Source organism: Ceratotherium simum, chromosome 1 (genome assembly GCF_057802395.1).
Source record: "Ceratotherium simum simum isolate JZ-2026a chromosome 1, ASM5780239v1, whole genome shotgun sequence".
In the NCBI taxonomy this organism is placed as follows: domain Eukaryota; kingdom Metazoa; phylum Chordata; class Mammalia; order Perissodactyla; family Rhinocerotidae; genus Ceratotherium; species Ceratotherium simum.
In genome coordinates, this window is record NC_141900.1 from 22,147,119 (window position 1) to 22,159,747 (window position 12,629).

The 12,629-nt window shown below is 38.9% G+C and overlaps 2 protein-coding genes across 3 annotated transcripts in view; one reads left to right on the forward strand and one right to left on the reverse strand.

Annotated features, from left to right (window-relative positions):
• FBXL13 (F-box and leucine rich repeat protein 13) overlaps positions 1-12,629 on the forward strand; it is a 241,386-nt gene that overhangs the window by 121,644 nt on the left and 107,113 nt on the right.
• Positions 214-12,629, reverse strand: part of LRRC17 (leucine rich repeat containing 17) — an 86,294-nt gene continuing 73,878 nt past the window's right edge. For both annotated transcript variants that reach the window (XM_087442085.1, XM_004439318.3), the window contains exons 3-4: positions 5,533-5,688; positions 214-1,013 (exon numbers count right to left, since the gene is read on the reverse strand). In XM_087442085.1, the coding sequence (XP_087298211.1) occupies positions 616-1,013; positions 5,533-5,688 (554 nt within the window). In that variant the 3' untranslated portion in view covers positions 214-615. The remainder of the gene's footprint in view (positions 1,014-5,532; positions 5,689-12,629) is intronic.

Here is a 12,629-nt window from a genome sequence, read left to right on the forward strand (position 1 = left end):
TTCTTCAGGTCTAGCTTGACAGTTTTTTGCAAGGAGCAGTAAAGAGTAGTTGAGAATCTGGATTTACCAGGACCTCTTTTTGGAATGCACAGGAATCAGAAATGGAAATTTATTCAGTGCATAAGCTGACTTATTTAAAAAGAAAAAAAAAAGCAGGGGGGTGCAGAGGGGAGAGAATTACATTTTATTACTAAGCATTTGTATCTTTTCATTTTGACCATGTATAGGTATGTACAAGCAGCTATCAAAAGGCATGTCAAAACAAACGAAGTTTTTTTTTTTTTTTAATTTTTATTTTCAAAAAGCAGTAAAAACCTTTATATAGGACATTATGAAATTCTAATGCCATCATTGGGACCCAACTCCTGCAGGTTACCACTGTGGAATCGTCACCAAAAGCTGTTCTGCAAACAGGCAGGCAAGCAGGATGAAAGTATTCCCTTGATTACTCTAATTGTCACAACAATAATAATAAAAATAATTAAAGGAACTTCCTTCCTTTAACTGGAAAACCCTGCATAAATAGGCAACACAGTTAATCAAAATGTAAACATACCGTTTTCTGACACCAGTATAGCAAATACAAAACTAGTTGCAACCAGAACAATTTCTAAGTTATCCCACTATAGTGATTCTTACACTTTGCTTCTTTGCTGTGTGATCCTTATGTATTTTTTCCCATTCATCATCTTCTGTATCCTGGTCAAATATTTCAGGGTATGCTGGTAATTTGTCTTTGGGGCATTCTTCATAGTAACTCCGAACGTATTTCCCTACAAACCACCCTTTGTATTCTTCAGGCATTTTGCATTCCAGGCCATTATAGTGGACGTTGTAGTGGTGCTTTAACCAGTAGTAGAGGTAGTGGATGTTGTAGTCACATCTCCAAGGGTTATCTCTGAGCCACAAGAGTTTCAAAAAATACAAGTCTTCTAATACTCCATAGTCAAAGTTTTGCAGACTGTTGTTTGATAAATCTAACTCTTCTAAATGTGTGAGTCCTAAAAAAGCAGCTAGAAACAGAAAATATTTATTAAACCAATGAGTAATTGGGTTAAATGCAACTGTGTGGTACATTATAAGGACAAATATAGATGGAAAATAAGAGACTTAATTCTTCCTGTTGAAAATAAAGGAAAAGATTTCCCTCATCTCCTTTTTCTCAGAGCATTTACTTTAGAAAATTTATAAGCACTTTCTCCTATCTTTGAAATGTGTACATCTCCTTTAGAAGACTAATGAGGCCTTCTGTCAGCTTTATGAGCCAGGAATGTCTTTCTCAAAGACCTGGGAGCCATCTCTTTGAAAGGTAAACATCAAAAGAGATAGCACCCCTATTTCGCCATTTCTGTGGGAGGGTAGGAGACTTGGCTCCAAGCTGCAAAAAACTATGTCTTGTTATAAAGATAGAAGTTTGTTTTCCTCTGGATAAAGCCAATGAGCTAACACAGATGGTCACCTCAATTACCAGGCAACGTTAGGGTGAACTGTGTAGGGCAAATGTGCTATCAAGTCTTTCTAGTTAAGGACGAGTTATCATTTATCCTGAAAACATGTATGTCTTGGGTTGTCTCTGCTTGGCTATATAAAGGAGTGAGATTTCTTTCTGCTTTGCAATCCCTTAGCAGATTGCCTGTGATGGGCATCACATTCTGGTTATGCAGTAATAAAAGTGTTTTTTTCCTCTGCTACTTTTGTGGAGAGGATTTCTATGTTTGGGAGAAGATTTTGGTTTTAATTATATTTGCCTAACAGTATACGTGTCTAAATGTGAAATTCTGAAATATGTTTTTACTCAAACAAAGCTTTTCCCTTGATTGATTGAATTGACTAGAATACAATATTTTATTTGAAAAATCAGTTTTAAGTTAGCTTTCTAAAAAATGTATTTTGGGCTTATGTGCACTTTTATATTCACTGGAAAGATGCCACAAAAAAGGCATGAATTAGGAAAATATTTCAAATGTAGGACGTAAGTACATACAATAATGAAAAATGTATCTAGTGATGATTTGACAGCTCCCTGGGATATCAGTACACTCTGAAAATGCCTACAAACAGCCTGTTCCCACTTTAGGGAGACGGAATTATACTCCTGTAGAGTCCAAAAACAAAAAAATTTTATCAACATTTTGAAAACATCTGGTTGTGTTTTGGCAAGCTGTGGTAGCTATCAGTTTTGAATCCATATGCATTTAATTCTGCTGGAGGGTGGGTAATTAAAACAAATATCAAACACATAATGTAAAATAAGACAACAGAAAGCGCTTTTTTCCCCCTCCAGGAGTAAAGAAATCTAAACCTAGATTATCCCTATTTCAGTTGCTGTGGACTGACCAGATACTGTAGAATTTATAGGTCAATCCTGATTTCACATAATTTGTTTCTATTTTAAACATTTTCTCATTACTGTTTTAAAATACTCAGAGCATACAGTGTCCTTATTTTGAATTTGGAAAATGTGCTCTCATACCAATACCATTAACCATTTTCATATCATTTGTTCTCAGACAAAACCCATAATTCCCCCTAAAAAGAATTCTTTCTATTTTGGTGCAAAGCAATGGCTTGGGGGTGGGGTGAGTAGGGTAGGGAGGGCAGGCGGCTGGGGAGGAGCAGAAGGTCAGCCCTTGTAATGACAGTTCTGAAGACATTGCATTTTTTTCTATTTGCTAACATTCAGTGAGTCAATTATCTCACAATTTACTTTTTTTAAAACAAGTCAGCTCTTCAGATTGAAAGCATGTGTAAACAACCCTAGATTTTATTTTGAAAGTGTTATAGTAGTTACTTAGGCCATATATATTCAGGCTCTTGGAAAAGCTAGTTTTCATTTGTTTCTTAAAGGAGGTAAAATCCTTAATAGGGTGTCTTCTTTCCCTTTTCTGCAATAATGTCTGGCATTTTATGAGACTGTTATTCACACCTTTTAAAACTGGTGAATCTCATTGCATGTGTCTACCTACCAGCATAAGTCATTAAAGTAAGTCTGCTTTGGCAGTGTTTCATCTCAAAGGCCCTGACATATAGAAGGTCTTTTATTTTAAAAGTTCTTTAGGTCATTTTGACTTATTTATGAGCTGAGATACTTTTTTGTTCCAGAGAACATACCAAGGAAAGTGGTTGGCACTTGGTAGGTGCTTAATACATGTTTGTTAATGTAGAAAATACTTTCCTGGGACTGAATTGAACAAAGGAGAAAAGAGAATATGACTGCTGATAACAGAGATCATGTTGTATGTCAGCAAGGAAAACACATTGGGTAGGGGCCAGCCCCGTGGCTTAGCGGTTAAGTGCGCGTGCTCCGCTACCGGCGGCCCGGGTTCAGATCCCGGGCGCGCACTGATGCACAGCTTGTGCGGCCATGCCGAGGTGGTGTCCCACATACAGCAACTAGAAGGATGTGCAACTATGACATACAACTATCTACTGGGGCTTTGGGGAGAAAAAGGGGAAAAAAACAAAAAAAACAAAACAACAACAACAAAAATCACATTGGGTAAACAAGATTAAAGGCTTTTGGGAGATCCCAGGGATGAAAAAGGAATCCTCACAATTATGGGAATTTCATAACTGATGCGGGAAAAATATCACTAAAAGTCAAAGAAACCCATTTTGTACTATTATCTATCTCCGTATTGTCTTCTCTCATTTTTCTTTAGTTTTCTTTACATACTGTAGTTCTATTATAATTAAAACATTTTTGCACCATTATTCACTACTTTAATAAATTTAACTTAGGCTATATAATAAATAACATTTTAGTCTCTTTTAGAGATAGCTTTAAAACTTGTTTGCATCGATACTTTTGATAGTTGGTCAGCTGAGGTTTGCATGACAGCCTCAGAAGGAAAGACTTGCCCAGGGCCCTGTGACACGGCATGCTTGTCTTGCGATTCTTTGGTTCTCATGAAGCAAGAGAGCGTCTCCACCTCGAGATTCTTCACACTGTGGCCTGGCTTTGTGGAGACTGGCTACCAGTCACTGACCTGCACACTAATACAATGATTGCTTCATTTGGGAGAAGAGTGTCTCTGCAGTATTCTTATTCACTATGAAATGAAAACTGCTTTTGACCTCACAATTTATAGATACTCCCAGGCTTACACCATCTGTACATACAAGCTAAGGTATAAGTGTGGCACACTGCTGTTCTCTTGGGAAAGTTTTTAAATTATTATTTCTTAATATTTTTAAAAGATGTTATTAATACTAAAATATGCCTTTGTAGCTCCAGAACATTCACTCTCAATTTTCACATCTACAGTGTTAAAGTCCTAATGTTCTTTTAAGGGTATTAAATGAGTATTAAGAAAAGTAGAAGTAACAATTGTCCTCAAAATGTTTATGACATTAACATTGCATTATCAATAGTACCAATAATCATTTTTACAGATAGGACTTTTCAAACTGAGGTAGCACTGTGAAGGCACACGTGTGTGTTACAAATCTGATCAATATTGCAGTAACTCTCAGTTCTTTCCAAGTCCAGTGTGTTAACTTACCACGCTCATTTGTGCCAGAGGCTTTGCTTAGCAAGTGGAGAGGAGATTTAAAGGATGGAAAAGAGAATTGATCTTGATCTAGGATTAGATAAAATATGTCTGGCTCTGGTTTAACCACACTTGATCTTAATTTATGAGCTTGGTGCTTAGCAGATTGTTTCAAATTTACTTTAAACAGGTTGGGACTTAATGAACAGCAAAGAAAATGCCAAATCTGAATTTCCCTTTAAAAATCACTACATGTTTGGGGCTGGCCCTGTGGCCTGGTGGTTAAGTTCGATGTGCTCTGCCTCGGCCGCCTGGGTTCAGTTCCCAGGTGCGGACCTACACCACTCATTGGCAGCCATGCTTTGGCAGGGGCCCACATACAAAATAGAGGAAGATTGGCACAGATGTTAGCTCAGGGTGAATCTTCCTCAGCAAAAAACAAAAACAAAAACAAAAACATCACTACATGTTTAGCATATTATTGACTACTAGTCACATATTCTTATTTTTTAAATCTATTCTACAAAACACTTTTATTTGGACCAATTGAATAACCGTTGCTTAGTAATATATAGTATTATATACTTCATAAAGCAACATTTTGGCAAATATTTCTCTGAGTGCCAAATTAATTCTAATTTAAGCATCATGTTTAATTTAAATTCAAACTTTATTAATTTAGTTGTTTTTTGTGTGTGTGTGTGAGGAAGATTAGCCCTGAGCTAACATCCGATGCCAATCCTACTCTTTTTGCTGAGGAAGATTGGCCCTGGGCTAACATCTAAGCCCATCTTCCTCTACTTTATATGGGATGCCACCACAGCATGGCTTGACAAGCGGTGCGTCAGTGTGCGCCTGGGATTCGAACCTGCGAACCCTGGGCCGCCGAAGCAGAGCATGCACACTTAACAGCTACGCCACCAGGCTGGCCCCTTAATTTAGTTTTTTTAAAGCTAAATTGTATTTACTATAAATGTTGCCATAGAAAAATCAGAGAATACTTAGTCACCCGTTTAAAGGGCTCTTCTGTGGAACTTACCAGGATCTATGAATTCAATGCCATTGCTGCTGAGATTTAATTTTTTTAGCTCATGAACATCTTCAAACTCCTTTGGTCGAAGTTGTTTGATTTTATTGCATGATAAGTCAAGCTTAACAATATCAGGAGGGATGTTGTTTGGAACTTTCTTCAACTCTGGAAAAATTAATTATTTCAAGTTATGAGGCTCTCCTCTCACCCCCATTTTCTCTCTCACTCTTACCTGTGGTTGAAGAGTCAGCTCCTAAAGAGGAAAGGGATATCTAAAGCCAAAGAACACTGGGATGAAAAAGCCTTAGTAGGGGCTAAATTCCACCAAAGCCCAGCAAACCAGGTACATCACACTTAGAGGAGCAGATACCATTCCTTGCTGAGCTGTTCAGAGAAACTTCCTAGAGGCAGCGGCAAGAAGTCAGGAGGAGGACACAGGCAGGGCCACTCAGGTGGCTGTCATGAGGTGAAGCAGTGGGGTTCACGCTTGGCTGACCTTAGAATCACCTGGGAAGCTTTAAAAACAAGAACACTAAAACGAAATGAAACAAATCGAACTGCTCCATACCCCTCCCATTTCTCTAGGAGTTTTCACTATTAATTACTGCTTCTTTGTTGCATCTTCATTTTATCTCTCTCCTCAGGCTTCTTCTGCCAACAAATAAGCTCAGGTCTCTCCAACCTAAAAACAAACGAAAAGCTCTTGACCTTGATGACCCTCAAGCTGTTCTTATTTCTCTTTTCCTTGGATGCTAAAATTCGAGAAAGAGTAGTCCTGACTTGCTGCCCCTGCTTCCTCATCACCCACCTATTCCCGGCATCCTTGTGACTTAGTTCATGCTCCACCACGCCCTGACTCTTCCTGGGGCACAGCAGTAACTGGACTCCTCGGGGACAATAATAAGAACAATCGTGCAGCTGCTGCTGCTGCTGCTGCTGCTTCCCCTATTACCACTACTACTACTACTATGCGAAAAGCCTCTGGAAGAGGAGCCCGGGTTATTTTTCACAGGTGAACAGGAAATCAAGATTCACTTAATTTCTCTCTTACTATTTATGTTTGCCTTTAAATCACGCTTTAAAAAAATGTAAAGTGTTTATTTCATGTTTTAGCATAATACTTGCCCTTCCTCTTAATTTTTAACAAAATATTCTGAAGAGGTTTTATTCAATTTTAAGTAGGGCAAGTGAAGCCTGTGAAGAGAAACAAATCTGTTCCCACAAAAGAAAACTAGAAGCAACGAATAAAATGTCCAGCTTGACACCTGAGAAATAGCATGACCCAAAAGCTTTCTGAAGAAATAGAAATTTTTTGAACTGGTTACAGTAAAATAAGTTTATGAAAGGTGGTATCCATTTATCCATAATGCTCCTTTCAGTACACAATAATTGAATCGCTGATTATTTCTTCCAAATATTAAAAAAAAACCTCTGATATTTATGATTTTTTAACCCAAAGTATACTTACTTTCATAAAGACTCAGGCTTATTTTTTCCCCTCTTTAACAGCTCAGAATCTATGATCTTTAATGGAATGGTATTGGTAGTATTCTTATTAATGTTAAATTTGCTTTCTCTTCGTCATGGGATCTTAGCCTCTTAGTATCTACGTGCAGGAACTGTTCTAGGTGCTCTAATAAGTATTAAGTGCCCAGAACCCTATGAGCTAAGCACCATTATTATCCTCATTTTACAGATGGAAGAACTGAGGCACAACTTGCCCACAGTCACACTCCTAGGATTTAAAGACAGACATGCTAGCCCCGAGAATCTATGCTGCCAAACACTCTGCTCTGCTGCCTGTTCCTGGTACTTTTCTGCTTAATTTATGCTGTTCCCTTGCCTAGAATCCTCAAGCTTGGCACGTAGGGTGAAGTGGGGGTGGAGGGGCAACTGGGGTGGAGTCAGGATATTGGGATGGCCATGAGACCCTTCAGGCTCTATATTTAAAATGACATCTCCTTGCTTCCCAGTGGGCAATAACAGTAACAATAATAATAACATTCCCTGCTTCTTCTCCATGGTAGTTATCACTATCAGACATTGTGTACATTTTACTAGTTTTTTTCATTTTTGCCCCCTCCTCGCCATGGGAGCTTCACGAGGGATGCTTAGAACAGTGCCTAAGATTTCATAAATAAATAAGTGGTATGTGGCAGACAGCTTCTAAAATGGCACCCAATGATCCTCTCTACTGATATTCACACCCTTGTGTAAATCGTTCCTCTTGACTATGGGCTGAACCTAGTGACTTTCTTTTAACAATAGAATGCAGCAAATGTGATGGGATGTCACTTCCATAAGTAGGTTATAAGAAATTGTGACTTTTTTCTTGCTAGCAGACTCTCATTTGCTGGTTTTGATGAAGCAAGCTGCCATGTTGGAGAGACTCACATGGCAAGGTATTAAGCATGGCCTCTTGCAAACAGCCAGCAAGGAACTCAGGCCCTCAGTCCAACAGCCTTTAAGGAACTGAATCCTGCCAACAGCCATATGAACTTGGATAAGGATCCTTTTCCAGTTGAGCCTTCAGCTGAGACCACAGCCCTGAGCCCTGGTCAACACCTTAGTTGCAGCCTCGTGAGAGATCCTGAAGCAGAGGACCCAGTGAAGCCATGTCTGGTTTCCTGATCCACAGAAACTGTGAGATAATAGAAGGTGTTGTTTTAAGCCACCGAGTTGTGGGGGAGTTTGTTAGGCAGCAATAGATAACTAACACATAGCAAATAATAAGACCTCATTAAATGTTTGTTAAGTTTAATAATTCAGGAATATTGAGGCCTCTTATAATAAAAGTGTTTTGAAAATTTGGGGTGATGTTATTTCAGTCCTCTGATGAGACATTATTCTGTTTGACCTAGAGTTGTGTCTGCCAACATATTGAAAGGTGAAAGATTTTAAGACTTGAACTTATAATGTTGCAACAGTGAGGTAATCCTCCCTTTAGGATTAGCAAGACCCTAACTGGAGAGCTGTATTCTCTCTTGGTCACTACATGTAAACAAGGAGATGGAGATTCTAGCAAAAATTGATAACCACAGAGACAATTGAGGACAGTCAGAAGAAATTAATTTCTTGACATTTAGTGTTTGAAATAATGATTGAGAATGGCTGTGGCATCTTCTTAGAAGGCTTTTAAAAGCAGAATAGAGTTTTATTTCAAAATACCCGGGATTCCACATCTCACTTCCTCCGCTGCTACCACACTGGTCCAAGCTACCATCACTTCTTGTCTGGATTATCCCAATACTGTCCTAAGCCCATGTGATCCTGTTAAAACAAGTCAGATCATGTCATTTTTCCAGATAGCTTCCCCTCCTCCAGATGGCAGAATCTTCCAGTTGCTTCCCATCTCACTATGAGTAAAAGCCCAAGTCCTCACCAAGGCCCTACAAAGCCATTAATGACTGTAGGTCTTCCTCGTCACCAGAATCAGCATCTCCTAGGTTCTGGAAAGCAGCCTGTTTATCAGGACTTGCTTGCTGAATCCACATCTGCTGGGCTGGACATGAGGGTGGATGACAGAGACCTCCCAAGCAATGACTGTAGGACAAGCTAATGTGGGCTAACCACAAATAAATGGGTAGCAAGAAATGTTTATGAGAACACTCTGAAACCCGGCTTAAGCAATGTGGCAGACCTGTGGATGCTGGAAAAGGAATATAAATTGCAGAACCAATTTGGGCGTTGTTAGCAGCACCCTGGGTAAAATAAGATCCACAAGTAATACCAGGAAATGCAAACCAGAGCCTTTACTAGTACGGCTTAGAGAAATATGGAAAAATCTTATTTCTTGTATTGATGAGTAAAAACAGTTCTTTACTTCTTTTACCTTAAACTTGAAAGAGAATTGCAAATATTGACGTAAAGTATATTTCTCTTTGATAAAGATTATATAAATACAAATTTCCCCAGGCCAGAAATCAAATTTGGTCAACGCCCCCATTTCTAGACCAGGTACCACATGATTATTTGCTGCTACCCCAAATTCTTGGTAAACCCTGAAAAAATACCATATTTAGTTGATTATCACCCCTGACAAGTCTTGCCCCTCCCCCAACCAAACCTTGCTGATTTTGAGGAGGAAATTGGGAACTTTTCTCCATGTAATTTCCCATTTAGCAGGCTATCTTGATTGTCAGCAATGTCAGAACTACTCTGAAGGCTTGCTAGTGGTAGGTAAAGAGACATAAATGGCCCTGTTTATTGCAAATAAAAAGTTCTTAATTATTTTTCAAACCAGTGGTGAAATTAACTTCAGAGGCAGCTGGGAGGAATTTATGGGCACAATTCTCCCTAGCCCTAATCTTAGAATTAAAATGAATTCTTAAAAATGGTGAATTATTCTGGTAAATGTGAAGCTAAAAGGCAGTTTTAAAACTCATACTTGCATGGATTTTTGGCAAATCCATTTACCTCAATATGGCATAAACTTGCCTTTCAAATAATCTCACATTTATTCCCTTTGAAAGACTAAGTTTTGTTGGCAAAGTGCCTGTCTCCCAGTGAATAAAGCTATTATTTCTGTTTCTTGCAGTCAGATGTTTAAGACAAAAATAGTGATCTTTGAGGTCTATGTGGTCAAACTGGCACATATTAGGTACCCTATGCACAGCATCTAACTCATCATCTGTCAGCTGGGAAAGGCACCACTCCCGAGTTGGGGGAATCTGTATTCGGGTTCCCTGTGTGTGATCACATGCATGGTGTATTGTACGGAGCCTAAGAGCAGGGTCCAAGACCGGGAGGAAGCACCCAGAAAGCTCTTATAAATTCTTCTTGGTTAATAGATGTATCCAGAATCTTGAAGGAAGAGATGACATTGCATGCTGGTGAATGGTTTGGGAACTGCTTGGGGATTGCCTTTGTGACATTAGAAGGGCCACTTAACCTCTCTACCCCTCAGTGTCCTCATTTATAAAATGGGGATAACAATAGTACTTCTTTTAAGGTTGCGAGGAGTAAATGACATAATGCATATAAACTGCTATGTCTTAGGCACACAGAGCATTTAGACGACAGCTCTTATTCATTAATATCACAGCTAGTTCCATTCTTGATGGCATGTTTTAGGCTTCTTTAGATCCTACATCTAACACATGGAGCATGATCAAAAGTATTACTACACTCTGGCAGGGAGCTAGAGATGAACATTGTTGAATATTTATTCTCAGTATTTGACATTTATCTATTTATGGAATGGGATAAGGAAATTAGAGTGGATTAAATTCAGATGGTCATACTTGAATTCTAGCCATGATTTTTAGCTTCTATGTATTTTTATTTTTAAATTACTGCTTTGCAAGAGCAAAGAAAGCAGCTCAATTATTATCATCAACCTAAAGCACACGGCCCTGGGCCAGGCAGTACCAAAGGGAGTTTAATAGACAAGACCTTTGCTTTTAAACTCAAGTGAATGAACACTATAACAAGAAATGAAAAATAAATAATCAACAGAATCAATAGATTTATATCAACCATAGTGAAAGCAATTTATATTAATGATATTAAAAGACAAAAGTACCCTGCATTTCATAATCTAAAAAGCGTAGACTCTGATTTATGTAGCTAATATGTGGAGTGACTTGAGTTGTCCTTTAATGTATGATCCTATATTATATATTCTAACTGTGTATGTCATGCAACTTTCTTTATATTGTTTTCCAGTAAGTAATATGTGTCTTTTTAAAGCAGGGGGGATAAATTTATGGAGTGTATCTGGAAAGTTGTGTCTAGACAACAGTAAGTAGAGGAAAGAAAGCAATAGAAAATATATTTGTATTTTTGTAAGTTGATTTTGCCAAGAGAAAAAGAGACAAAAAATATTGTGGAAAAAAAGACAAAGGCAGCAATAGGCTCACTGGGGAGGGAATGCCCCAAGAGTAGAAAAATGGGAAAAAAGAAAGATATTTCCAGGGCCGGCCTGGTGGCATAGTGGTTAAGTTTGTGCACTCCACTTTCGCGGCCTGGGGTTCACAGGTTCAGATCCCGGGGGTGGACCTACACACCCCTCATCAAGCCATGCTGTGGTGGCATCCCATATATAAAAAACAGGAAGAATGGCACAGATGTTAGCTCAGGGCCAATCTTCCTCACAGACACAAAAAAGAAAGCTATTTCCTAACACGTTCTCTCTTCTTAAATTACAGTGTAGTCTAGCTGTAGAAGTCTTCGATTTTGCGTTGATGGCATGTTTCTTGGATAATTAATGAACTTAACTGTACCCACTTTCTCTTTATCCCCTGAGGCAGCAAGTGCAAATTAACTTTAGCTTGAGGATAGAACTTCTGCAATATCAAGTAATTTTTCTAAAGCAGGTCTAGGATTAGTAGCTTTGTATTAGTTTCTAAAATAGATAATTCAAGTTGTTAAGCATCAAAGAAAATCCTAGTAGAATATGCTCTTCGGCATGAAGCACTAAGTACTCACCGTAACCATGTCAGGGAAATTCCACCCAATCTGGCTACAGAGAAACCACATAGACTGAGTTTTCTGCAACTCTTTAATGCTTCCATTAATTCTTTAATGTTGAGGCAGCTGCTTGTGTGAACGTGATCAGATTAATTCTGGAAGACAGCAGGCTCAGGTAGAACAAAGTTCAAATCTCAGCTTTGCTGCTTGCCTGTGAGACCTCAGCCAAGTGACTGAACCTCCCTGAGGCTCATTTTTCTCAACTGTAACTACTACCTCCTGGAAGTTGTGGACAGCAGGTGTGTGCAGTACCCGGAGCATGGCAGCTTCTCAATTAATGAGCACTTTCCCTCAAAGTCGGAGGAGCCCATAACTGTATCTCCCAGCTTACAGTGCAATTGCTCTACTATGGCATCAAATTATATACAGTTCACAGGGCGTTGTAGTAAGCAAAGCTTTTCGTGCCACGTGGCCCTGGTGTGATCTAACCAGGTGCCACCTTCAGAGTCAGAGAGAGGGGGACAAGACTTGAGCACGACTTTGCTGGTAAATGAACAAATTTACTCCTGGCTCAGACTGCCTGCTTCTTCAATGTCAACAAATTCCTACCTATAGTTCCCTGGAGAGGAGCCAGAGTCTCTATGTTCCTCTTAACCTTTCCTTTCTGTTCTAACGAAACAAAATAAAGCCAAACC